At 42.4% G+C, this 27,738-nt stretch overlaps 1 protein-coding gene across 3 annotated transcripts; it reads right to left on the reverse strand.

The window, feature by feature from the left end:
• On the reverse strand, positions 1-26,935 carry LOC136444630 (plasminogen-like). 3 transcript variants are annotated; one of them, XR_010757297.1, is made up of 5 exons: positions 26,914-26,935; positions 1,123-1,392; positions 845-943; positions 406-588; positions 1-198 (listed from the first exon to the last, which is right to left on the reverse strand). XR_010757297.1 is itself a non-coding variant. In XM_066442277.1 (5 exons), the coding sequence occupies exons 1-5, from the start codon at positions 2,494-2,496 to the stop codon at positions 134-136; spliced, it is 624 nt and encodes a 207-aa protein (XP_066298374.1). In that variant the 5' UTR covers positions 2,497-2,678; the 3' UTR covers positions 1-133. The 3 variants fall into 3 exon arrangements, 2 of the variants coding, with proteins under 2 accessions (XP_066298374.1, XP_066298373.1); XM_066442277.1 differs by lacking the exon at positions 26,914-26,935 and adding an exon at positions 2,442-2,678 and having other exon boundaries at positions 893-943; XM_066442276.1 differs by lacking the exon at positions 26,914-26,935 and adding an exon at positions 2,442-2,678.
• Positions 26,936-27,738: the final 803 nt, after the last annotated feature.

The raw sequence follows: 27,738 nt of genomic DNA on the forward strand, positions 1-27,738 counted from the left end.
TTTTCATTTTTACATGGATTTATTCCACATTAGTCAAACACTTGTTCAGGCCATACTGAAATTGGCTTTACCATTGATGATAGTGATAACCTTTTTGTTTAGTTTTGTTTTATACACAATTTACTGGCATCTTTTACGGCAGCCTTGGCAATGTTGCAACGAGGACACTTGCGGTCAAAACTGGAACTGCAACACAACCTGCAAGGAAAATTGTATAAAGAAGTCAATACTTTTGCTAATACTTTTGATATGAAAACAAATACAGAAATACATGCTCAAGCGAATCACATTATATCATAAATATATATAGATTTACTCTAGTGTTTCCACCTATCCCCCGTTTACATTAAACGCCAGTATACCGTAAAATCAAAGAATAAAATCGAGATATAGATGTTTTTTTACCTGAAAGAGCGGCATTTGACGGTACATCAAATCTTGTTCGCGGAACTACTGGCACATCGCCCCGCCTTTGTGTCAGAGGTTGCTTTGTAGGTTGACTCGTACTGTCGGGAACTCTCGGACAAAGTTCAGCAAACGATTCACAGTAACAGTTCTCACTGACGGCATCGAAATGTAAAGTAGCGTCTAGATGAAACAAAAAAAGAAAGAGCTGAGAATGATGCAATCGAACTTGTGTGACTTTTGACTTAGTCGGCAAACTTTGAAACAATAGGTTTCAATTGTTGGCTTTAATCTCTATATTGACGATGGAAGTATGGTTGTGGTCATATGAATTTTAGAAAGGCTTGTTTAGAACTTTGTTTGATGCCATTGCTGTCGTCTCCTCCTTGCTAGCGGTCAGTACAGAACGTTACCAAAGAAGAATTTGAAAGACTCTCACCATTTGGACAACATGGGCAGCAGTAATTTACGCCCCCTGTCGACGCACCTGGGCAGTTCAAGCAGCTGTCCCCAGTTCTGCATGGTAGTCTGATGGGGCCTGCAGAAAGAACAGGAAATACTGTATTCAACGTAGAACGAATACAAAAAGTACTAATCTATTGTATCATGCAAAATAGGGGCTGGGGTTAGATAACACTCAACATAAGATGAACATGCACAACTTAATGATTATTGCAAAATAGAGGGGAGAAGCAAAGGGAAAGTTTGCAAACGTACGTTCCGTCTTCCGTTCCGTTGTGTTCTCACATCTCGGTACGTCACAGTACTCCCACCGCACGTCCGGATCCGTCGTCAGGCACCACGGTCTGACGTCATCGGCCGGATTCCGGCAGTAGTTCTCCGTCAGTCCGGAATCCGGATGGATCTGGGGCATAAACAGGTGGCTATGCGGCACCTGACTGTTCCACTTTTGACAGGGGATTCCGGATGACGTCACAGCAACTTCACCTCTGTATGAAGAACCGTCGCCCTCCACACAGTCTTGACCTGTGGTAAAAGAAAGGATTCTGATGTTGTTATCAGTGTCTGCAATTTTTTTGATCACGTTTTATTATTTTTTGACCGAAAGTACCTGCAGCAGTTATGGCTAGTCACGTGAGATTTTTGTTTCGTAGGTATATCTGGGTTCGAAGTTTGAATGAAATGTTTAACATTCTAAGACAGGTAACTTTCCTTGCAGGTTAAACATATTACCAGAAAATGATAAGAAGATATTGAAAAAAAAACTGCATTGGTGACGTCTGTTTGGATTTATTATACCTTATCTATTAATTAAGTAAACATGCGTTGTGAACGAAAAATAGACGAGGATGACAACGGTACCTTACCACATGAACAAACAACTCTTCTTATATTTCGTTGAGAAAGTTCATATCAAGAGCTTGTTGTGAAAGCCAGCGTTCTCTAAATCTTAAGTGAAGACTAAGATGCATACTAAAACGTTTGTAATCTACAATGCGTGTTCTTAGTTTATGGTACTATTTAAAAGCATCGGGATTAATGTGATCAAATTCCACACATCAAAAGCGACCGAACCCGGATGTAGGTACGGCGAGCTTTAGTACAGTCACACGCCACCTAGCGACTTATGAAATATTGCAACAGTAAACACATCTAACAACACATCTATATATTAACCTACAGATAACGTTAGACATACACGAGAAAAGTCTACATCTTTAGAAGACGACAACGCATATCTTATCTTCGTTTACGATTCAGGAAAATATCGTTGTAAACTGTATTTTAACATACCTTCATTTACAAATATATCATGTTGAATGTTACGTAATGAAATGTCACAATTATGCATTAGCTTTGCATCCATATTGGAAAGATATGCGTGACTCAAAGCATTATTTTACACATTGTAAAGCTTCACCTCAAAATGACTGCAAACACAGATTTTACACGCCTACGATTCAGTACATTAGCTTCTGTTTTGAAAATACAGAAAAACCTTCTAAAAGTATGGCAACAAACAAGAGAGAGAGAGCGAGGGAAAGAAATAAAGAGCAAGAGGAAATACAACTTACCATTCGCAGCACACCCGACACAGACGACTAAAACTACAAACACTACTGCCGACATCTTACATCAAAACTATAGCATACGACCCCTCCTACATATCTGTAAACTACACCAGAAAAAAAGACGTTACTCCGTATGTTGTACACTAAACTAAAGTTGAACTATTGTGTGTTCCCTGTACAGGTATAGCAACAGTCAGGTGCTTCGTGTAACACCTTTGACAGGTAAATACGACAGGTTCAAAGTCTACGTTTTAGCGAGTTCAGTTGAACAATTTGGAGTCTGAAGTGTTTGCAAAGCTAACGATTGCCGACAGGACCGTTCTCACTAATCCATGAACAAACCTCACAACGTTGTGTGTGTACATGGTACTGGCTGGTATACTGGGTTCACGTTGGACGACAAAGGGCGGTTATGCTGTTGTCTGATACACAAATACGTTAAAGGCGAGGTCAAAATCGTACGATTACTTTGTCGAATGATTTCCGGCGAGACTATGGTTTATGGTTCACACACAGGTTTTTGAAGTCGACTCGGAGCTGTGTGTGAGGAGCTTCTTTGCTGCCCAAGTAGAGTTATCCTACTAGAAAACGCTACTTGAGTGGTCTAGAGTTCTCCTTTTACAGTCCTGAGCCGACTTCAAGTCGACTAAAAACACTTGTGTAAATCCAGCTTATGACAGAACCAACTGTCCACAGCTAGAAAACTTTTCATTGCCACTATGATTTTCTCTAACTATGATGCACCTGGCGTTTGGTCGTGACCGTTACCAAGGAGACGTCAATAAACATTGCCATTCCAATTTCTAGTTCTCCTCCCCGCCACGTTATCTCGCCTGTAGGGGACAAAGTGGCTGCAGGAGAAGACTGGGGATCAGATAAGGTAACGGAATGTTAGCGTAGCTCCCGCGGCGGTCAGTCTCGGTTTACGGGCTTTTGGGATGGGCCTTTTATTAGTTCCATTTTTCTAGTTAGGTTCTTTACCGGAACTGTAGCCGCCACAGCATTGCAGTGTGGCTGTCTCAATATGATAACAACAATAGAACAAGAAATCGAAGATGTCATACCTTCATGAAGTACTGTATCTGGAATTTTTTGTCAATTTCTTGTTTTATTCATTATTGTAAATTCCGGCCAGTTCTGTCTATGCATTTACCTGCATATACAAATTTGGCCAAGGGAAATTTTCCATCTTGTCAACCTCCGGGTACACACATCTTCCGCCTCACATCCTGTCACTCTACAATATTCCAATACCGCGGACACACACCAAGACAAACAAACACAGACCAAAAACAATACCTCCGTTTTTACGGAGGTAACAACACGCACCCATAAAAAACGGTGATGTTAAAGTGTCTTATGAAAAGCCTGCAAGAGAGGCTATACTATGCTCGAACACATGGCATGTGAAAACTTAATCCTTTGCAAACTCACGTCGTCGTCATATCAGAAATATCAACTGAAGTATCAAAGAGTTTACATAAGTAATGCAAACATACACGGAGTTTACAGTGTTGGTGGAAATGCATTGAAATGTATAGACTTTACGACGCCTGAGAAGGTGGACGGAATCATAAACAAAGTCAGATAAGGGTCGGTCACAATTGCACGACATGGCAGCAAAGTGTGGACATTCTTGGGATTGTTGTGAATGTGTTGTGGAAACATTCGGCGAAGGTTGTCGTAGAACATCGTCGGGCCTGTTACTGACATGCAATAAATTGTACGACGCCAAAGTTGAATGTGAAGGACGCTGGAATTACACACATAAGTACAGTGACTGACTGTCAGTGTGATCACAGTGAATGTGTAACCTCTGTAGTACTAGTATGCACACTAGAGTTACACACACAGAACAGTGTGATCACACAGTGAATGTGTAACCTCAGTAGTATCAGAATGCACACTAAAGTTACAGACATAGAACAGTGTGAGATCAGTAAATGTGTTACCTCTGTAGTACTAGTATGCACACTAGAGTTACACGCACAGAACAGTGTGATCACACAGTGAATGTGTAACCTCAGTAGTATCAGAATGCACACTTAAGTTACACACATAGAACAGTGTGAGAACAGTAAATGTGTTACCTCTGTAGTACTAGTATGCACACTAGAGTTACACGCACAGAACAGTGTGATCACACAGTGAATGTATAACCTCAGTAGTATCAGAATGCACACTAAAGTTACACACATAGGAACAGTGTGAGATCAGTGAATGTGTAACCTCTGTAGTACTAGTATTCACACTAAAGTTACACACATAGGAACAATGTGAGAACAGTGAATGTGTAACCTCTGTAGTACTAGTATGCACACTAGAGTTACACACATAAGTTCAGTGTGAGAACAGCTAGCGAATGTGTATCCTCTGAAGTACTAGTATGCAGACTAGAGTTACACACATAAGTTCAGTGTGAGAACAGTGAATGTGTAACCTCTGTAGTACTAGTAAGCACACTAGAATTACACAGATAAGAACAGTGTGATCGAAGTTCTTAAGAGAGGCAGTGGGGCTTGTAAATATGTTTTGCTGACATCTACATTGCACTTTATTGTATGCTGTGCACCCAATTTTTTTTCCTGTGAATGCACTTAAGTCTTTAGGTTAGCTGAATGAATTTCAAGCCCTGGGTAGTGCTAGTTTGCTAGTTCTTCCCATATGTCTGGTCTATGTGTGGTGATCCCAGGTATATCTATGTAGAATGGATTCTGCAATACTGATCCTTGCATCACATGAATGCTGTATCACACGACACTCAAGTTAACGCACGACTGTACATAGAGGTAAGTGGGGCAAGAAGACAATAGTAAAGCCCCCATCTCATTGGACCAGCGGCACGTTGGAGGTCTCACTTAGTCCTCAATTGGATTTGTGTTATCCTTGACTTTATAATGGGAACATCATGCAAAACGTACTGTATGACTTAAAAGACAACAAAACAGGAAAAGCGTAAAAAGATTAGTTTTTTATCGATGAAATTTGTTCAGCGCTTTGTCAAATCGCTCGGTCGCAGCGAGGTCGCCAACGTGCCGCGGGTCCGGTGACATAGGGGCTTAAGACTTCCCTTAAGTCTTATTCCCAAGCATGAGTCTATAAGAAGGTGATTTAAGATTTCTACTCATTCATAGCAGTCTTAAAAGACCTCTACTCACACTTAGACCATATCTTGAGTGTAGATCTCATTTCTAAATTCTCTATATTTCTGTGTCTTGAGACCAATGCTGGAACACGGCGGTTTGTTTACCTTTTTACGCTGGGACAGTTTTTGTCACTAAATCTACTAGTCAGACCGGTTCGGTTTGACCCATAAAATGAATCTTCCGACAACCAAAAGCAGCTAACCGTAGCCTTAAGGGATATAGTCCTAACTGGGCACAAAGGGATAATACAAACTGAGGTAGTCATTGGTGTACACATGGTTACTGAGGTACTTTGCCTAGTCTTGTGTTATTTGAACGCAAGAAACACAGAAATAAACTCATAATAATGATAATTTATTAGTCAGTGGGCTTTGGGATTTATTAGTATATCACGCAGTAGTATTATGTGAAAATCACAAAGTTGCAAAAAATGCAGATCTCGATATCTTAATGTTTCCTGGCATACATGCCTTGTGAGGGATATAATGTAAGGGATAGGATATATCTAAACGTAGGCAACATGCTTTCTTTGCTTAACTGTATACTTTCTATAAACGAATATGTGGGCCATTTCTATTCGTCAAACACTTACATACAAATGATTTTCATGCATTAAGATCCGTGTATATAGGACGGTTGTTATAATTATTCATCACATCAATACAAAGTTGATTTTACACCACAATCAATATAAATATAACAGTAGGGGTGTTAACAAGTGAATGAAGTGATCCGTCAAACAGGAATATTATATATTATATAGTTGTCATGATTTTCACTACAGGTGTGAGAGTTTTAAGACGGTGAGAAACACGCTGAAGGTAGCAGCTCCATTCCCTTCCTCATGGCGGCGACCCGTTCGCTGTAGGCCGCCAGCACGCTGCGACAGTCCCGCTCCAGCCCCGACAGCGTGCCGGACCCCTTCGGACGCCGCTGGAACTCCCGGACGGTGTCGTCGTAGAAGTCGGAGTCCACGAGGCGCAGCTCGGCGATGGCGGGGTAGTTCTTCACCGTCAGCCTCCCTCGGGGTTCCCGTCGGCAGGCGTCGGCGAGAGACAGCGAGTTGTCCCGCCGCATGAGGTCCAGCACGACGGCGTACGACTCGTGGATAGACTTAAGATCGTCCTCGAGAAATTGACTTCTATTGGTCGGAGAGGTTAACATCGTAAGTTCACCTGACGCGACGCTGGCGGACGATGCTCGACGGCTTGGAGTGGCGTTGTCCTCGGTGGACGTCGTCGGCGCGACGTTAGAAGCTACAGACTCAACTATCACCTTCTCGGACACCACTTCTACCTCTGTCACAGGCTGGGGCGTCACATCGGGCTGAGTCGAGCTGCTGACTTCGTCCGGAAACGCCAGGGAGCCCGCTGACGACCCGGCGGTGCCGTTCGCCGGTGTCGCCGAGATGAACTCCACGATCCTCTGGTAGCGGTAGAGCATGATGAGGGAGATGTAGAGCACCATGGCCAGGCGGCGGTGTCGGCACATGACGGGGTGAGACGCCGGGTGGAAGCGTTGGTCGCACTCATCACACAGACACAGCACGTTGGAATCGTTGTGAGCGACACACACCGGGTCCAGGCAGACCCACACCGCCGACCCTCCGCACCGACAACACTTGAAACTTCGCGCCTTGGCGTCGAAGTCGTTGGCCCTCTTCAAGATCCATTCCGCCCGGGAGCCCTCGTACCCTTCTCCGGGGCCCCTCTCCTCCATGGTTTCACGGCGTTGAGTCAGGCAAATGCCGCAGATTCTTCGGTTACCTCGCCAAGGCCGCACACACTCAGTACTGCCAGTTTGGAACAGAAAGGTGTTGTAACCTCAAACAAGTTTGCGCGACAACAAAGACTCTCACCAACGACATATATCCTCCAGCAGTTTCAAATCTGAACGCGACAATCAGTTCTACTACTATTGAGGCTTTAAGTGCTAGACAGCGGACGAGGGGCCACGATTTCACAGATTAACAGTGAATTAAGCCGTGCGACCACGCGGCAGCTGTTAGAGGGTGCGCTCGAGTGAGCAGCAGTTGTTGAACCGGTTGTACCAGTTCTCCACACAGCCTTAAGCACACATGCCTTCTCTCTGCGCTCAGACCAAAACAAACGGCGTCAGAAAGTCCAATTAACTCTGTCGTCACATACAAACACTACAGACTGAGGCGTGACATAAACAGAAACAGAAAACTACAAAAACACAAACAGAGTCTTCTTCAGATATCGCGAATTGTCCAACAGAGTAAGGTATTAAAGTATCATAACAGTAAAGCATGAAACTGTCCTCTTTGTTGTGAGTCTACACGGATTAAACCAGGGTGACCCGCACTTTACTGGAACAACGGGGTAGCTACAGTACTAAACTATCAGAACATACCGACTCGATCAAGGCAGATTGAATATCACAGACAAACATATTTAAATCGGTCAACTATAATGAATCACTTTACGCAGTGAAGACTAAATTGGACACTGCATCACTGTAGTAATGCTAGTTTTCACAGCTTCTTTGTCCTCTACCTTAAATGTCAGTGGATTAAGGGCTCGTGCGAGGATTAGACGGAGGTGGCGCAAGAGTTGTCTAAACTGAAAATCGCAGAACTTTCGAGGCTAATGTTCTTGTAGTTCATCCCGTAATATGTTCTGTTTTCTATCTCATCCAAGGCTGTGCTGCACTATAAGTCACAATTCACTCACAAATATCACTCATCATAATTGTGGTAGAATGAAGACAATTTGCAAGTGAAAGCGTCCAGTGTGGGTCATGGCGCCTTTTTTTAATGTGCGAGACCATCATAGCAAACACTGGGTATGCGCACGTGGTATCTGTCCATGTGTGACGAGCACAGTCAAATAATTATAACGTGATGTTTGTTTGCTCTCCACCTGCGTTAACTTTGGTTGTTAGGAAAAGAAGACAAAGATTATACCACATGGACGTGGAATTCTAAGTCTGTAGAATTGTAAGTGGCCCGTTTACCTGTAGCCGTAAATGGATACCATATATACACAAGCGTTCTATTCTGAATTTACAGGTAACCATAGTTTCTGTGTACGACAGCCATTGCCGTGGTAGACACTAGACTAACTACTAGTATGTTCCCTCTGTAACCATAGTTTTCATCAATTTTTGATGTTCTATTGTCGTAACAATGGTAGCACAGGACGTGCCATGTTCTCTATGTTACCATGATAGTTTCTGTTGATTTTCTGTTGTCGTAACCATGGTAGTACCAAATATGCAATGTTCCCTCTGTAACCATAGTTTCCGTTGATGTTCTGCTGTCGTAACCATGGTAGCACTAGACGCACCACGTTCTCTCTGCAACCATAGTATGTTTTCCGTTGAGGTTCTTTTGTCGTTAGTAACAAAGGTAGTACTAAACGCGCAATGTTCTCTCTGTAACCGTAGTTTCCCTATGGCTGCTCGAGCGTCTTGGGAATTGGACAAGTGACCTGAGAATAGGATACATCTGTGAATAACGATCTTAAGTCCAGCAAATTAACCAGTGACTAAAGATGAATTACTTAAACGTCTGACGCGTGACGGGTTGGGGCATTTTCTTTCATCCTTTCCCTTTATATAAACAGCACTTAAATAAGGGATACCATGATTCAGTCAGCTAAATCGACAGACTCTATGTGTGATCGTTTACGCCACAAGAAAACACTCAAGTATGTGCGATCAGAATCTATAAGGAGGTTATATAACCTCCTTGGTATCTAACAGAGTGTGACCTTCATCAGAGCTTTGTAAACAAAGGGAAGCACATTCTTTAGGGCTTTGTAACGCATGCGTATACACCGATAGCATCTCTTTATAGAATGTGACCTTCATAATAGCTTTGTGAACACAAGAAAACACATAGGTATGCACGGATGGTATAAAATTTATCTCTTAGAATTTGACCTTGATCATAATTCTGTAGATAGAAGAAGACTCATGCGTTTGCATGGATAGTATCTCTAGAATGAAACCTTCATCATAGTTTTGTAAATACATGGAAAACCACACGTATTAACGGAAATGATATTTCATGTGACCTTCATCACAGCTTTGTAGATACAAGAAAACACACGTATACACGGATAGGCTCTCTTAGAATGTGACCATCTTTGGAGCTTTGTAAACACAAAGTGTGTGCACAAGTAAGGATCTCTCAAACGTGACCTTCTTCTGAACTTTGTAAATACAAGAAAACACACACGTACGCACGGATAGCATCTCTTAGAATGTGACCATCAGCATCCTTTTGTAAATACATGTACAGGAAAACACACACGTATGCACGGATAGGATATCTCATGTGACCTTCATCATAGCTTTGTATAAACAAGAAAACACACGTATGAACGGAAAAGATATCTAAGAATGTGGGCTTCTTTAGAGCTTTGTAAATACAGGAAAACACACATGAACACACACATGTGTGCAGAATTAACATTAAGGATCTCTCAAATGTGACCTTCATTAGAGCTTTGTAAATAGAAGAAAACACTCACGTATTCACGGATAGGATCTGTCATGTGACTTTCATCATAGCAAGAATCACACGTATGGACGGAAAGGATCTCTTAGAATGTGGCCTTCGTTAGAGCTTTGTAAACACAAGAAAACATACAGTCACGTATGCCCGGATAGCATCCCTGGGAATGTGACCATCATCAGATATTTGGATTGTTTGTATGCAAACATATGTCAAGGCAACCTTCTCTGATTCTGGTACATGTATTGAAGAAATGTCACGGAGAGGGATAAACACCTAGGGTGGGAACATAGTCGTAAGCTGGATAATCCGGGCAATTTAGCACTGCGGTTGTTCTCGGACACCCAAGGAGGTCACCTCCTTGGTACATCCAAAGGGAAGACAATGGCGTGCAGTTTGACAATATACCGCTGAACGTCGCTTCTGCCAGCCAGCTTCGTGGGTGGGGCTTCAGTGAGTTGTGCTGCACCAAAACTAACAGCCTTCAACTACGTATGTGCATGTATCATGCCAATCATGGTATCAGAAACAAAAGATCAGGAAAGGCGGGATATTCCATTTCCAAAGGTTTCAGTCCACTGGTTATACTAAAAATGTAATTTCTGACAAAGCTTTTTTAGCTCACTGCCACCATCACTGCGCCCTTCAGAAGAAAACTAACTGACCCTGACCTTTCACTGTAGAGACTATTACTAGTATACATATACATGTATATGTAATAGTCTTTATGTACTTAGATGACGGTTGTTGATTGTTATTCTGTCAATGTCGAAACCTCAATTCCATTTCATTGTCTTTTTCAGCAGAGCTAACCCTTTGGCTTTGTAACAGCCACAGGTCAGTTAGGCAGCACTGACTGTGTGTTCTGAACAGCCAAACCAATGAATAGATAAGATCAAATTAACCTTATGTGAGGTATTCTAAAGTACAATAATTTTCTCCACTTTAAAGGCATCCAAAGCATTATCAGAACGTTACTATGTATAGAAAGGAATAGAAGATTGGATCTGAAAATCTGACATCGCTTTGGGCTCTTTTGGAGAACCAAGAGGGTATCTTCAAAAGTTACGATACACCTTAATGCATCTTTTCTTTTTAAACCATTATACGCTCGAATATCACTTTCCCATGAGGTATTCTGTTTCTCACATTGTCCCAGCTTACATTAGTTGCGGAAGTTTGTCGCAGTGTTTTGTTTCCTACCGTTCCATATGCATACCACCAAACAAACTGTATGTGGAGTATACAAAGGCAGTAATTATCACACACCATTGCCGATTGTACCGTATTTTTCTATGTTTTTTTTATCACATTTTTCACACCAAATGGCGGACGTCCCTTGATGTAACGCGGTACCTTTGAGCCACACGATAGGACAATAGCTATTGTAATCATGATGGTAATGAATTCTCTATTGTTCTATCTCACCAGGTGAGATAATTACCTTCTTTAATACCTGCCGAGAACTGCGTGGGACTTTCTCCTTCTTTATTTTCCCAATCTGTTCCGAGATTTCTATATTTTCACGTGGCACAAGATATGGACTTGTAAAATTCTATGGTCTTATCAAGGCGGTTTATACACTTGTACAGGCAAAAACATAAGCGGGTACGTCACCGAACTGCGCGCTGGTTTCCGCCGATTTGCGCCTACTTTAAGAATGCCGGGCGCAATTTGGCGCAGTCCTGTGAGATTCCCGCTGTACAAGAATGCCATCAGACTTAACTTGCACCGGTACAGAAACATATTTTTCTGGTTTTCTCTTAATATGACCAAGTTCCGTTCACAGGCTTTGTGGTATAAAACGAAGAATTTCCTAGATTTTACTAAACACACATCTCTACACAAGCACATGTTGCATTTCTAGGTCCATTGTTTGTATTCTTGAAGTCACAAGTTCCTAATGCCGTTCGTTGTGTGCACGGAGCACGTGTGCCTTTCGCCCATGTGGAAAATTGCTAGATAAACTCTAAGTATATTCCTTGGTGTCATTTTGACGTGTTTGTGATGAAGAATATATTTACATTTTAAAAATACGATTGTTGTGAAGTTAGGATAAGCTTATTTTTTGGGGAATCAGAGGTTGACTCAAATCACCTCTCTTTCTATAATTTATGAGGTGAATTTTAAGATAGAGGAACGTGGCGTTGTATTTGTACGTTAATGTGGGGAAGTTGGGATTGATCGTGATGGTTTTCTAAAGCAATTAGGATTATTAAGCTTCTAAATCGTCAGTATGCAATGCCGGATTCCGCTCCCCGTTGTTTGTGTAAATGTGAACAGTAAGATTTTATTACAATCCTATTGTTCTAAACAATACGTCTACCTCAGGTGAGTCCAGGTAACGTACCTGCACACCTGGCGGATCACGGACCACCTACCTGTGAAAATCTGCTAACACATAAATAAATCTGCATGTCAAATCTATTGTTACTATTGTACTTTCTCGAAACATTGGAGAAAATTCGTTTGTGTAACAATTCTTCTAAACTTCACACACATCTGTAAATAACTTAATGACAGGATATAAAGAGAATCGTACGGCTGTGTGAAAAGGTGTAAATTTTATAACCTTGTAGTGGATGCGTTTAAAAAGAATGCGACAAAATGTTGACATAAGAATGAAAAGCGACAAAAGAATAACAAATGTGCTATATTAAGTCCCAGCTTTAACGTACATATTGTAAAATGTTGGCGCCAAAACTGCAAATATTTTGAACTTAGAAACTAATTCTCAACGCGTTCGTGTCATTTTTGATATTTCCAGCGTTGATAAACTTGGCGAAAGCAAGCCGCGCAAAGTCCCATAATTTCTGCTTGCCTACCGAAAAGTCATCTTTCACGGGTTACTTCGCACTTGCAAGTGCAAAGGTCTATATCCTTAGTAAAAATTTTAAGTACATGTGTCTATCTAAGGAGGTTTAATCCTCCTTGGTCTATCCCAAGACTTAGATATAGATTTATATTAAAATAGAAATGCATGTTTTACACCAAATAGTATCCTTAGATTCCTGTGGTAAATTTCAGTTAAATCATTATTTCATCACCAAATGCATAATCTGGCAAACAAAAAGATCCAAACCGTGGTTTAGAGATCACGATGTTCAAAATATAGTTGCGAGATAAGCGATGTGCACAGTTAGGACAAATGACACAGAAACGAGCATCAAATCTGGACACCAACGAAACTAGTTGAGAACCTGGTTAAGGAATTTGATTTGGCTATTTTAACATGGGAATCAGCGCAAGTAGTCAAATATGGTAGAGTTTTACCGTCGTTCTTGTATAAATACACATATTTGACATGTCGTAGTAGTCGACAATACACACCGGCGCGCGGGTGTATAAAGAAACGGCCCGACAAACGTCGGTACCTATGTCGGCACGGTGTCCTTTGTTCTTCACATGATGCCGTAACGCGCGGCACCGCTACAGCTACAGGAATGTTTGATTGAATGTTTGTGCAGTAGATTTGTTGTTTCATCACACAAGTTGTCTTATTTCTGGCACTTGGAAACATCTAAATGTCGGTAGTTAAAAACTGGTCAAAGCACTAAATTAAATCATACATACAAAGAAAAACTGGACTATCATGAAATCATTAAAACACTCAGACAATGTGTTTATGAGACGTACAAGAAAAGATGAACAGAGTAGTGCTAAGGAACACCGGTCTTTGCTCCCAGCTTGATGAACGCAAAAACAAAGCAATTACGAGGCAATGCCAGTCGATATGTACCCGTGATGGTATTTTACTAGTACAAAAAAAGTGATATTTAACTGCTACAAAATTGAGGCGTAGGATATGAAATGAGATCTATCCATACGAGGAAAAATTACAGGCCCCTGGATAACGAAAACTGGAACATTTGCACAGCAGAACAATGGCGCGTATACCAGAAGAACAACAACACATCTACTAGTACCTACCAGAGAATTCAAACTGTTTTCTCTTTTTATGACCCTACATTAAGTGAATCCAACCGAAGGAAGGACCGAAAGTTTAAAGTGAAGGAAGCATTTCCAACGATTCATTATATCTGGGGGATGAAAGTTTATTTTCTGTTTACACACAATGATGGTACTGATTTTCTTTGTTCCAAAGGTAGAGGTAGGAAGGAAGAAACGACGGAAGGAAGAAATACATAATACTGTCATGTTGCTAAATTCGGCGTCATGAAAAACTTACGAACGCGGCGCCACAAATGGTGTGTAAATGTAGTCTTTAAGTATTAATATAACACAAAGTTTATAACAAAAAAACACGGAAAATTCTCTCAAGTAAAGAACAAAGGATTTGGCTTGTCGTGATGTTTGGTTCTGTTTTACTAACGACGCGCCGTCGGCAAAAGGCGACTTGTCGGACCGGTCGGACCGCCGGTATCTCTCGGGGCGCTCCTCGGGAACATCTGCCGCACGTGGCGCCGATACTCACCGCCTTTGTTATTCAATCACTTTTGTCGGGAAAATTGCCCATAAAAACGCCCCACGTCTTCTGTCCGCAGTCACTCTTCTCCAGACTTCCACCGAGAGCGTGCCGACTTCTTCCCGACTTGAGTTCCACACGTCTTTGTTCGTGACGACATGGAGAGAGCAGCCGACAGTCCCCGCCCCGCAGGCTACGCCGGGTCTCGTGCCGAGTGGGTCCTGAAGAGAGCCAACGACTTCGACACCAAGGCGCGGTCGTTCCGCTGTGGTCGGTGCGAGCAGCCGGCGGCCTGGGTCTGTCTGGACCCGGTCTGTGTGTCCTACAACCAAGACAGAGTGGTACCGCTGTGTGACAGTTGCGACAAGCGGTCCCACCCGACATCCAGCCCCGCCATGCACAGCCACCGCCGCCTGGGAGTCGTCCTGTACATCTCCATGCTGATGCTACACCGCTACCAGAAGGTCGTCGGTCTCGTCATGGCGGCTTCTCCCGACAACAGTCGCCCGTCCACCCCCGTCTCCACCCGCCCCGACGAGGTCACCTCCAGCATGTCTCCGACAACCTCGGGGCGACTGTCACCTTCTCCCGCCCTGTCACCGCCCGAGTCCCCGGTGTCACCGTGTCCATCCACCCCTGACAGCTCCGTGGGCCGCACGAAGAGAAAGCGGTGCAGTGACGACACCGCCGCCGAGCCCGTCGCCAAGATGAGTCGCTCCAGTCCAGACCGCTCAGGCCGCTTCTCCCTGGCCGCCGACCTGCGACCCATCCACGACTCGTACGGCCGGATCCTGAAACGTCTGAGAGCGGACCGGTCTCTGTCCGTCTCCGAGGCCTGCGTACACGAACCTTTCGGCAAGATGACCGTCAGAAACTACGCCGCCATCGCCGAGCTGAAGATCGTGGATGCCGAATTGTACACCTCCGTGCTGGACAGCTACATGCGGCGGGGCGACGGGAGCGGCACTTTGTCAGGGTTCGAGCGGGAGTGTCGGCAGGTGTTGTCCGGGTACGTCCGACAGGTGGCCGTCATGAGGACCAGGAGAGAACTCTTGACATCCTCCCAGTAAAGACTAAAAATTGATACATGTATAAAGAACTGGCGCTCTGTATGTAAAAGCACTTGCAACGTGTGCAATTGTGTTTTCCTCTGTATATACTGTATATATTTCTAAGATATCTTTCCACACCTACCGATGTCAAATACTGTTTCCCATTGCTCGTTGATTTGTTTGAATGTGAATGTCAGACTGTTTGAGAATAAAATCTTAGACACCTTATTTGATTGTCTTTGCTGCATTTCTTCCAAGGGGTATGGTTATAGTACAGAACAGACTTGAACAGTACGCCCTTAGATATCATATAAACCACGTACAATCGTGAGATTGTGAGTTCTAGTTCCTCACCGTAACTAGTATACAAAAACGAAGTCCCAACCACAGAACTGGTCACTCAGCCAACCAGATGACCAGACTGGCGGAAGACCGCCGGCAGTGGAAAGCTTTCACAGAGAACTATGCTGCCCCGACGGCTGATTAAGCTATGGGAGAGAGTGAGAGTGAGTGAGTGAACCACAGAAGATTCTTGCAGTCAAAGCTAAATAAATACGTAATGGGCCAGTGCCATTTACGCCCAAACTTTCTTTAGTAAAGCCAAGGAGGTTTTAAAGTATTTTGTTCAGATCAAGGAGGTTTTATATAGAAAAGCTCATTGACCAGATAGAGCCAGGAATAGATCAGGGACACCGTAACAGGCCGACCATAGGGCGTTGCGGAAGTTTTCCACACGCCATTGTTGTACGGCTGTTCAAACCCCATATAGACCCGCCCGGGTGGTCACTGATACCTGTGGTTATCACCTTGCATTAGGGTTTAATCATGGGTTCTCGTTCTTCATACAAAATGCTCTCCTCCCCTAACACACACATAACGTATAGAATGGAATGTCCCAAATTGTATAGTCTAAATTCCCTTGGTGAAAATACTATAGTGAACTATAAACTATTACGAAGATCGTCGCATGTGGACAGTTTGAAGTTTCTTCCGCATATTTGTAAGTAATTGTATGGTATGTTTTAGCTTTCCTACCTTTAATTCTCTAGCTCTAGTTTTAAATTCTAGCTATGGGAGAGTGAGTGAGTGAGTGAGTAAGCCTTAAATTCAGTCGCCACCGTTGGAAACGGACTGAAGCTAACAAAGCTGGATCCCAGACTAACCCATCCCCTTTAGAATGATCTTTATCTTTATATCTTTACAACCACAAGATGGTTCAGTCAAAAGAGGGCTTAAGAATGATTAGATGGCCGTTCTAAACCCCTTGGTACAATTGGTTTTCCTGTATAGATGTACAGAAGGCGGAAGTTTTCCACGCACCATTGTTGCCAACATTTCTTTCAAAATGGCGCCCCACAGCCCTAAACAAATGTCGTCATCATTACGTCATTAGATCGCGGCTGTTATCGCCTTATTTTCAGCATCTCTTCAGGGAGTTTGTTTAGATTTTCGTGTTTTTTATCACATTTTTCGCACCTAACAGTTAAAAGCCCTTGATGTAGCGGCGGTCGTTTGGGCGCTACCAAAGACAACGGCATGACGGAAATGACGTGTCCATTGTTTCACCTGCCCAGGTGAGTTTTCCCGCCGTTTGGCGCTGTGTGTGGTTCGGTTTTCAAACCTTCATAAAAGTGATCTGTTCACCTCCTTGGTTCATGCTTTTCTACGACTCCATTGTAGTTGATCACACCAAAGTTGCTTTGCTACTGTGTGTTGTTAAGTTTTCAAACCCTACAGTAGTGAATAAGTATATTTTGCCATACGTGATTCACGCCTTATACTTCTCTACGATTCCACTTTTAAAAATGTATAACGTTAGTCACATATTTCAATGTCTACATGTTTGTACCATCTGAGTTTCAAAATCAAAACAGTTAAATAACCCAAGGAGGTTTAAACATAGTTACATAGGCTATCAATCACTGTTCTTGAACTTCCTTGCATAAACCACACAAACCACATAAATCACACAAACTTGCTATAAGTGTACCTGCAGTATAAGAACTCGTAGGAACATACATTGCTAGAAAGTCTACGGATTGTTTTCTGTACCCGGGTATGGGAAAACGGACTCAAGAATTACTACCTGGTGTTCCTGGTGAGTCCTAAAGTCCAGAGGGGGAAGTTATTTTCCAAAAGATGGTAATTTTAGGAAGTAGAAATGAATATTTTTACCAGTATACGATAAAGTACCCACTAGTCCCGTGCGCATCCAAAACGTTCAGTATTCTACCAAATTCCCCAGGTGACCCTCAGCCTATGTGTTTTTTACAATGTGCCTGACAATGCCTGACAAAAATTAGATTACAAAAAGAATGTCAGGGTGGTTAAGAAAAACCTTCTGGCTATGTGTTCTTTTATATCTTATTAACAATTGGCCTTCATATCGTGCTTAACCACCCTCATTTACACCGAAAATATCCACGTTTAAATATGTATGTTTACGCATAGGGAATACACTGGTAGGGTCTGCAGGGGTTTAGTGAGTATCATATTGTTTTAAAAAACACATCTTGTAAAATTTACCACAAGCAGAATTTTGTAAAAAGTCGGTTGATTATGTATTGATTGATACATAATCTAGTGGAAAATAACACCGCCTTCTGGAGTTTAGGACTCCTTTCTTTCCCACCATACATGGTCCAAGAACAATAAACAATAGATGTGTCATCATCTCATCAGGTGTCATTAGTTCATCCTCCCCTGTGTGATACCTGTAGTGGGATATGTCACAGACCCGGCAACTTTCACCAGTTTCTTCACACATGTACAGACATCATACTTCACACCACATCTGTTTTATTCTATAGCTAGCAGTACTTTTCAGTTTGTTGTCATCTGTGGCGAAACAAGTGTTTGTTTAGACTCTGAAAATCCTAACAAAAGGATTACTTTCCACATTTTCCAGACAGACCAAGGACATACGGACATTGTAACTTTTGTTTATATCACCGCATTTTGATGTGTATTGGGTGCCGATCGTTTGTATTGGTACATATAACATAAACTTTGCGCGATAGAAGGAAAGTATTCCGGCGTAAAACATCCACTAGTTTCCCTAGTAGGTCTGTAGTTATCGTTATATTTCGTGCTTATAACAAAGTCCTGATGTGTATTACTCGTCAAAGAAGTGACATGAAAACTCCATGGTCACCAACCTGTAAGAATGCGACTGGCAATTATAACGTCTATCGGCACGGCGGGAAAATATGTACAACTTGGCTTTGTTCGAAAAATTACCCCGTCAAATGTAAAGAAAACATCGTTGATTTGCATGAAAACATTGTGCTAATTACTGATTTGCAAATCGCTCCTAATTGGAGATTACTGTGAAAATTGCTTTCATTGAAAACTTCGTTGCGAAGCTTTGAAAACCAACCAAATGAAACTTCAATACGGGACCGAAAATATTCAGGCCCATCGTCAAAGCAACAAATATCTTTTTTCGACACCCATGACGAAATATCAAAAATAACCCAGCGCTAACTCCAATTTTAGTCCGTTTTAGCTTCACGACATTGTGCTAATTGTTGAGTTCTTACTAGTAATTGCTCCTAATTGGAGAGAAATACGAAAATAGCTGTTCTTACTTTGCGAAGCTTTGAAGTGAACGTCGTCATGTTTTCATTGAAGAAAGTAAATCCCATCAAGAAATAAGGAAGAATTAGTCCACCATATCAAGGACATGTCCTTGATCATATCAAAACAACAAAAGTCAACATTCCACAAACATGAAATACCCCAAAATAATTGATACAACTGAAATTCTGCTTTGTTCAAATTCTCAATGTTTGTTTAATTTTTAGTTCTACATCAATGGTGACAGTGTGCAATAGTGTATAAAAGTCGTGAGAAGTACAAACTAAGTTTACAATTTTGCCGTGTACTTAGATAAGATTTCAATCACTGTAGGATTTTTACGGGTAATTTTATTCCATACCACTTTCATTATATCACACCTGTTTTATCCTCGCGGTGCCTTTGACTTTTGTGATGATTGTGAAACAAGTGTTTGTTTTCTTTTCAAGAAACTTTACAAAAGGGGTGTTTAACATATGTTCCAGACAGACATTCTGGCATTATGCGTAGTCCATTTATGTCGCCGCAAATTAATGTGTATTCTGTGGTGACCGTCTGTTGCTGTATGAACGTTTATTACTCCAACTTTCCTAACTCAACCAAATCTATGTTTTAAATCAATATTTAAAGTGATAAACAAACTCTCCACCAATCTACTTGGAGCATGAAATATAAAAGAAGAAACTTTATGGACGCAACAAAGTACTGCGACTTTCATACCGTCAGCTACAAACTACAAACTAAAAATACAAAATAAATCTTAAAATTCTACCTACAAAGCAATAATAGATAATACATGTATATGTAAACCTATAATATATTATTACAATCAGGTGTGGCTAATAGTTGATTTCAGTATCTTTTCTAACAACGTTAACATCCAAAGATATATTTCAAATCTGCTTATGGCAAAATCTTTAAATCTGTTGTACTCACGTAATTGCACAAAGAAATGAGAATAACTTGTACCAACCTCCCTGCTTGTACTGATATTCATAGAGTGACATGAACTAGTAATACGTTTTATAGCGTTTAGGAGCAATTACTAGTACATGTATAGCGTTTTATCAGCAAAAATCTTACAGTGACTGAAATTCTATCCCAATGCACGATAACGTCGTAGACTTGTACTAAATGCATCTTAGTTTCCATGACTTTTTACGTGACATTGTACACTGGAGCCATAGATCTAGAAGTGAAGCTAAAACGGACTAAAATTGGAGTTAGCGCTGGGTTATTTTTGATATTTCGTCATGGGTGTCGAATAAAGATATTTGTTGCTTTGACGATGGGCCTGAATATTTTCGGTCCCGTATTGAAGTTTCATTTGGTTGGTTTTCAAAGCTTCGCAACGAAAGTTTTCAATGAAAGCAATTTTCACAGTAATCTCCAATTAGGAGCAATTTGCAAATCAGTAATTAGCACAATGTTTTCATGCAAATCAACGATGTTTTCTTTACATTTGACGGGGTAATTTTTCTAACAAAGCCAAGTTGTCCATATTTTCCCGCCGTGCCGATAGACGTTATAATTGCCAGTCCCATTCTTACAGGTTGGTGACAATGGAGTTTTCATGTCTCTTCTTTGACGAGTAATACACATCAGGACTTTGTCATAACCACGACATGTAACGATGCTATATAGACCTACAGTTAACGTTGGATATCTAAGCGCACTTTTTTTCCTAGATATATTACGCTATAATATTTTCCTTCAATCGCACAAATTCCAAATTATATGCAAATACAAACGATTGCCACCAATACACAACAAAATGCGGTGATATAAAGAAAAGTTACAATGTCGGCATGTCTGTCTGGAAAATGTGAAAACTAATCCTTTTGTTAGGATTTCAGAGAGTAAACAAACACTTGTTCTAACACTATGTCGACAACAAAATGAAAAATACCACTAGAATGAAGGAGGTTTAAAATCAAACCTCCTTGCTATGATAAAACAGATGTGATGTAAAATTTGACGTCGGAGTGAAGAAAGTGGTGAAAGTTGCCGGTTCTGTGACATGTCCCACTACAGGTATCACACAGGGAGAACTAATGACACCTGATGAGATAATTACACATATTTTTTATTGTTCTTGAACCATGTATGGTGGGAAAGAAAGCCTGTATTTAGGAACACCAGGTAGTAATTCTTGATTTCGTTTTCCATACCTAGATACAGAAAACAAGGCATTGCCTTCCGATCAATGAATGTTCCTACAGGCAGGATCACTTATTAAGTTTATGCGATTTATGTGGTTTGTGTGGTTTAAACAAGGAAAGTCAATAACAGTGTTTGAACTACCCAGGCAAAGGAGTATTGAAGCAAATCTATCTTTACAACAGGATAAGATACGCAGATTACTTCAGTGCGTTACTACTAGTAGTAGTTTTCTCTATACAAGAACGCTGTTGTAGTTAACTATGTTTGAATCACATTGATTCATTGTACTAATTTGGTAACTCAGATGGTCCAAATAAAATACATAGACATTGAAATATGTCACTACGTGTAAAAATGGAACCGTAGAAAAGTATAAAGCGTGGATTACGTGCGAGTAATTCAGTAGCGGGAAGCTGAGAAAACCGAACCACACACAGCGTCAAACGGCGGGAAAACTCACCTGGGCAGGTGAAACAATGGACACGTCATTACCGGTATGCCTTTGTCTTTGGTACCGCCAAAACGACCACCGCTACATCAAGGGCTTTGGACTGCTAGGTGCGAAAAATGTGATAAAAAACACGAAAATCTCAATAAAACTTCCTGGAGAGAAGCTGAAAATGAGGCGATAAATGCCGAGATATAATGACGTAATGATGACGACATCTGTGTGAAACTGTGGGGAGCCATTTTGAAAGTAACGACCGAAACAAAGGAGCGTGGAAAACTTCCGCCGCTGCTGTGACACGGTTTAAGAATGCTAAACCAACATGTGGTGTGCGTAGATTTTTGATGCCTGTTTGTGATTTTTTTTGGGAACCAAACACTAGCCCGTAGACTAGAGTCATTTATCGACAGAAATTTTTTCATTTGAATTGAATGGATCTCGTGAAAAAGTTATTTTTAGTGTTGTACAAACCGAAAAAATAGTGCGCTCTAAACCTTGAAACGTATGTATGAATAATAACGTAAAAGCCAGCGAGGCAGAAACTTTACTGTTGGGTAGGATGATAAGTGGGTCTGTTAGATTTTACGAGTGAGATTGTGAAGTTTGCCCATTCGGCGTATAAATGCGCGTGACCTTTGCAGCATGACCCCATATCAAAGTGGCCGTCAAAATGTAAAAAAGCACAACTTTTTTTTCAGTTATTTTGTATATTGTAACCTCAACTTAAACATATTCGTTTGTCATGTTTCTTAAATGCACCCTACTATATTTTAATCGGCGTCGATGTCAGTCAGTGGTCCCTATAGAAGTCCCCATAGGCCGAAACTGTGTTCTGCCACCTTATACTATTTGCATCATGAGGGGAGGGGCATTTTGTAAAGCAATCAAGAACCTACAATTAAAATCTCAAATAAGGTGATAACTATGGGTATCAATGACCATCTGCACGGGTACTATGTGTGGTTTAAGCTGTCATTTGATATGTGGAAAACTTCCCCAATGTACAATACCAGACTCTGGTAGAGTGTCTTAGGCTTTGCATACTCGGGCATTGTACCACCTACTAGTACCCATTCTGAAGATAGCTTCCTGTTTCATTTCTTTACTGTTAAGAAATTCCGCTTAAGTTGTACTAGGTATACTCTGAATATGGGGAATTGGGGGAATTTTGTAACGTCGCATGTGCTCAATTTACAATATGTCGGGCATATGTACTGCTTTCAGATTACTTTCATAGCAGTGATATTAATTCCTTTGTGCTCCATGTACCCTGTATTTGACAGCTTATCCAGAGGAATGCTACAATATCTAAATCGTGACTAGAAATCAAACAGAGAACGCAAGTGTAGGTCTTCACGTTTATTCTCAAAATAAACAAAAGTGCACATGAAACACACATGTTTTGTACAAGACAGTGAAACAAACAGGTCTGTCGCATTCAAAATGCTGCCATACAGTGACGATAATCTATATAAAATATACATCATACACAACTGGGTATGCACTGTAGTCTTTAGTCTGAGTCTTTACTGAGAGCATGACAAGAGTTCTCTCCTGGTCCTCATGACGGCCACCTGTCGGACGTACCCGGACATCACCTGCCGACACTCCCGCTCGAACCCTGACAATGTGCCGCTCCCGTCGCCCCGCCGCATGTAGCTGTCCAGCACGGAGGTGTACAGCTTGGCATCCACGATCTTCAGCTCTGCGATGGCGGCGTAGTTTCTGACGGTCAGCTTGCCGAAAGGTTCATGCATACAGGCCTCGGAGACGGACAGAGACCGGTCCGCTCTCAGACGTCTCAGGATCCGGCCGTACGAGTCGTGGATGGGTCGCAGGTCGGCGGCCAGGGAGAAGCGGCCTGAGCGGTCTGGACTGGGGCGGCTCACCTTGGCGACGGGCTCGGCGGCGATGTCGTCACTGCAGCGCTTTCTCTTCGTGCTGGTCACGGAACTGTCAGGGCTCGGCGGGCACGGTGACACCGGGGACTCGGGCGGTGACAGGGCGGGAGAAGGTGACAGTCGCCCCGAGGTTGTCGGAGACATGCTGGAGGTGACCTCGTCGGGGCGGGTGGAGACGGGGGTGGACGGGCGACTGTTGTCGGGAGAAGCCGCCATGACGAGACCGACGACCTTCTGGTAGCGGTGCAGCATCAGCATGGAGATGTACAGGACGACTCCCAGGCGGCGGTGGCTGTGCATGGCGGGGCTGGAGGTCGGGTGGGACCGCTTGTCGCAGTTGTCACACAGCGGCACCACTCTGTCTTGGTTGTAGGACACACAGACCGGGTCCAGACAGACCCAGGCCGCCGGCTGCTCGCACCGACCACAGCGGAACGACCGCGCCTTGGTGTCGAAGTCGTTGGCTCTCTTCAGGACCCACTCGGCACGAGACCCGGCGTAGCCTGCGGGGCGGGGACTGTCGGCTGCTCTCTCCATGTCGTCACGAACAAAGACGTGTGGAACTCAAGTCGGGAAGAAGTCGGCACGCTCTCGGTGGAAGTCTGGAGAAGAGTGACTGCGGACAGAAGACGTGGGGCGTTTTTATGGGCAATTTTCCCGACAAAAGTGATTGAATAACAAAGGCGGTGAGTATCGGCGCCACGTGCGGCAGATGTTCCCGAGGAGCGCCCCGAGAGATACCGGCGGTCCGACCGGTTCGACAAGTCGCCTTTTGCCGACGGCGTGTCCTTAGTAAAACAGAACCAAACATCACAACAGGCCAAATCCTTTGTTCTTATATCAAACGTTTGGTCGGTCTCTTTTGGCGTTCAAACTTAATGTTGTATCAACACTTAAAGACCATAAATACAAGCCGCTTGCGGCGCAAGGTTCTAAAGTTACTCAGACAAATCAAGCTACTTTAAGGCGACATAACGCCGGATTGAATATTTTGTTATTCATCTCCAGAACAAAGGAACTTCTGCACACCGTTATCTCCCACAGATAGTCACACAATAGCCTGGCTTGATACACGAAAGTTTCAACTGTCGACTTGGTCTGCGAAATTTTCGACTGTTAAAACATTTTTCTCAGAAAAAAACATGCTTTTAAATCTCATGAAGAGATGTTCACTGTTCACACGTGGCGAATGCCTTAAGATAAACATTGCTAAGTGTCAGACAGTTTTATTGTTTCATTGCCCCCTCGAGATTTTATAATTGTTTTGAAGTGTGCCTAGAGTAAAGATTGTGTAGATATTCGTCTCGTGTGTACCAATGCATGTGGTCAATGACTTTTAATGTACATCTGTAATTGTCAGACAGTTTATCGTGTTACTGCCCCCTCGAGATTTTATAATTGTGACGAAGCGTGCCTAGAGTAAAGATTGTGTAGATATTTGTCTCGTGCCGGACCATTCAAAACACTTATTTTCCAATCAATGGAATTTACATGTTTCTATGTTTCTGTTCGAGAATATACTTATCTACACTGATCTCCAAGGCCTTTTCTTTACCCCGGGTGCATGACGTACAAAATGAACTGGTGGACGTACCAACTGATAAGTATATAGTACCAGCTCAATTGCTGCTCAAAACAAGAACAATAGTCATGCCTTTTAGTACCAGAGTTACCAACCAAGTATACTAGTAATGTGTTTCGTTTCGTTTCGTTAGACAGAAGTTGACGAAGCCTACACAATGGTTTTAATCGTAGACGTTTCAGCGTTTCTGCGAAGACACAGAAATAAAAGATAGGTGATCAAGATCCAAAAGCTGTCGACGAGCTTGGACGGTATTTGATGATCGTCAGAAGGTCGCCGAATTTAAGAAATCACCAGAGACCCGAGCTTATTTTTCCCCTGAAAATCGACCCCATAACATTGTACAGGGTTTAGAGACCTGCAAACATTTGTCGCTTTCTACAATGTCACTGTAAGCTCACAGACTCGTCCGCCGATAGATTTTCATGCCGGTGTGACATGGGCTTAAAGTTAAACGGCTGTGAAATCGTCTTTTCACTTTGCAGGCCCCGAGGCCAGCGTCAGCTAGAGATGTCCCGATATGGCGTCTGCAAGCCTCCAGTCGTCTGATCAGTGTTTTGGTCCCATAAACGAAAAAATCTCTTAACCCACATTTTTAGACAACAAATATCCTGTAGTTTGTAATTGATGTATCTTGGATTCTTTCCTTTGTGTACAGTTTGTCTATCAGTCGTAAAAGATAGTCGACCGATCCAGATTGCGTTTGTCGGTAAACCGCCGGGAGGCCGGAAACCATCACAAAGGGCGTCACGGCAGAACCAGGTGTGCACGCGCAGGTGCTTTCTGAACGGACCTTTGTTCTACCTGCTGCTGCATTTGCGCTGCACCTGTCGCAGTTCTGGCTTTTCCCAGTTGTCTCCATGTGGAATTCAGAGAATGCGCTTTGTGTGCGATATTCCCACGAGTTTCATAATTGTCATTTGCTAAACAAAAACATAGTTTGAGAGTTCCGTTGACAAAAGTAAGATGCATATGGTTAAGTTACACCTCTAAAACTTAAATGAGGGTTCCTTGCTAACACACATACGGGGAAGAATTCACCAATTACAGCACTTTCAATAATGTAGGTTAGCTGCTAGGGGACCAAAACTTATACCACTTCTGCTCGGCCCCACTGAAAAAGCTATCTGCATCCAACAAGAAATACCATTACAAGACCAAACTGAGGTTGACAGCTCTTGAGAAAGACAAAGTTGAAACCGGTCGAATTCCGTCTCAGCGCTGTCATTGGCCCTGTACGAGTTTGACAGCTCAGTCGCGCCCTCGTGCGATATTTATACGAACTGCACAACAAATCTGCGAACAAGCTTTGTTGTCTTATCAGTATTCTATGGTAGTAAATAGATTGTGTTTGTCTCTTAAAGCGTCTCATATATGATTGCGGGTATTCCAATATCAGGGTGTACCAGTTAAATATCAACAGAATATTATGAATACAATTTAAACATGCTATAACGATGCAGCACGCTATTGGCGCACCCTGATCTTAGAATAGCTCACAGTAAGCATAACTTACCGTCTTGGTTTGCCATGGCAACAAAATTTAAAAAAATCTGCCCCTCCCCAATCATGGATCTTGGCATGAACGATAGGTGTTTTGGCAGATCGCTGTGTACCCAGTTCTTGAAAGACGCCAGGTTTTGCGATTTGTGTGGCGTCTCAAGGCCCCTGCCATGTGTGCCAGGGACTTACCAGCCTATCGTGAAACATCAGAACACTTCACAGCGTGACATTTAGGTCTCAGATTCGCCCGTATAAACCTCGCTACCCCGCCATTTTAGTTCTTCTTTCGCTCGAAAAAGTAGCAAATAATTCGGGTTCGGTTATTCAAGGAGTTGAGCGTCAACGTGTAACATGTCTATAACAGTACGGGTACTTAAAATGTACATTACGTCTTTTTCACCGATAAGAACTACAATATCCCCAATACAAATTAGGAAAAGGCAATGTCTTTACAAACTCTCACTAGATAGCAGCTGCAGAGGAGTTTTGACCGCATGCCATTTATTTCAAGCTACTAAAATCTCTTCTGTGAAAACGGCAAAACTGAATCGATAAAACATACTAAGGGTAATGTCCTTGAACATACGATAAGTATGTACACTCAGAATGTCCTCATTGCAGGTGCTTTCACTGTTAAAGTAATTTCTCCTTCCATCAGTCGCTGTCTTTCATCTTCAATCAAAGTGTCTTTCTACCTCGCAGAGAAATACTCATTGAACCCAATAACATGTGTTACCATCCGTCCCAAATCTACACAAAACATAGTAAGCCGGCTCACATGCTATCGCCTGAAACGTTCTGAGAGATTATGAATGAAAGCCGATTAATTCAGTTGATCCCTCAATCCAGAAGGGACATTAATCCCACACAGAGGCAGCCTCAGATGGCTTATTATGTTGCACACACGGAGGTGTCACAGGAGTCAATTAGACTTATGGGAGAGCTAATTGCTGTTTTGATGAGAAGGAACACTCAAAGGAAACTGAAGATTGCGGAATGGACGAAAATAGAAAA

This window comes from Branchiostoma lanceolatum, chromosome 11, assembly GCF_035083965.1.
Source record: "Branchiostoma lanceolatum isolate klBraLanc5 chromosome 11, klBraLanc5.hap2, whole genome shotgun sequence".
Lineage (NCBI taxonomy): Eukaryota > Metazoa > Chordata > Leptocardii > Amphioxiformes > Branchiostomatidae > Branchiostoma > Branchiostoma lanceolatum.

What these genes read in the sequence shown, in the direction of transcription:
- LOC136444630 (XM_066442276.1), bottom strand. Translation starts at nt 2,496, where the DNA reads ATGTCGGCAGTAGTGTTTGTAGTTTTAGTCGTCTGTGTCGGGTGTGCT. An exon ending in AACGGAACGGAAGACGGAAC is followed by an intron (nt 944 to 1,122) that starts GTACGTTTGCAA and finishes TTCTTTCTGCAG; the next exon opens with GCCCCATCAGACTACCATGC. An exon ending in GTCAAATGCCGCTCTTTCAG is followed by an intron (nt 199 to 405) that starts GTAAAAAAACAT and finishes TTTTCCTTGCAG; the next exon opens with GTTGTGTTGCAGTTCCAGTT.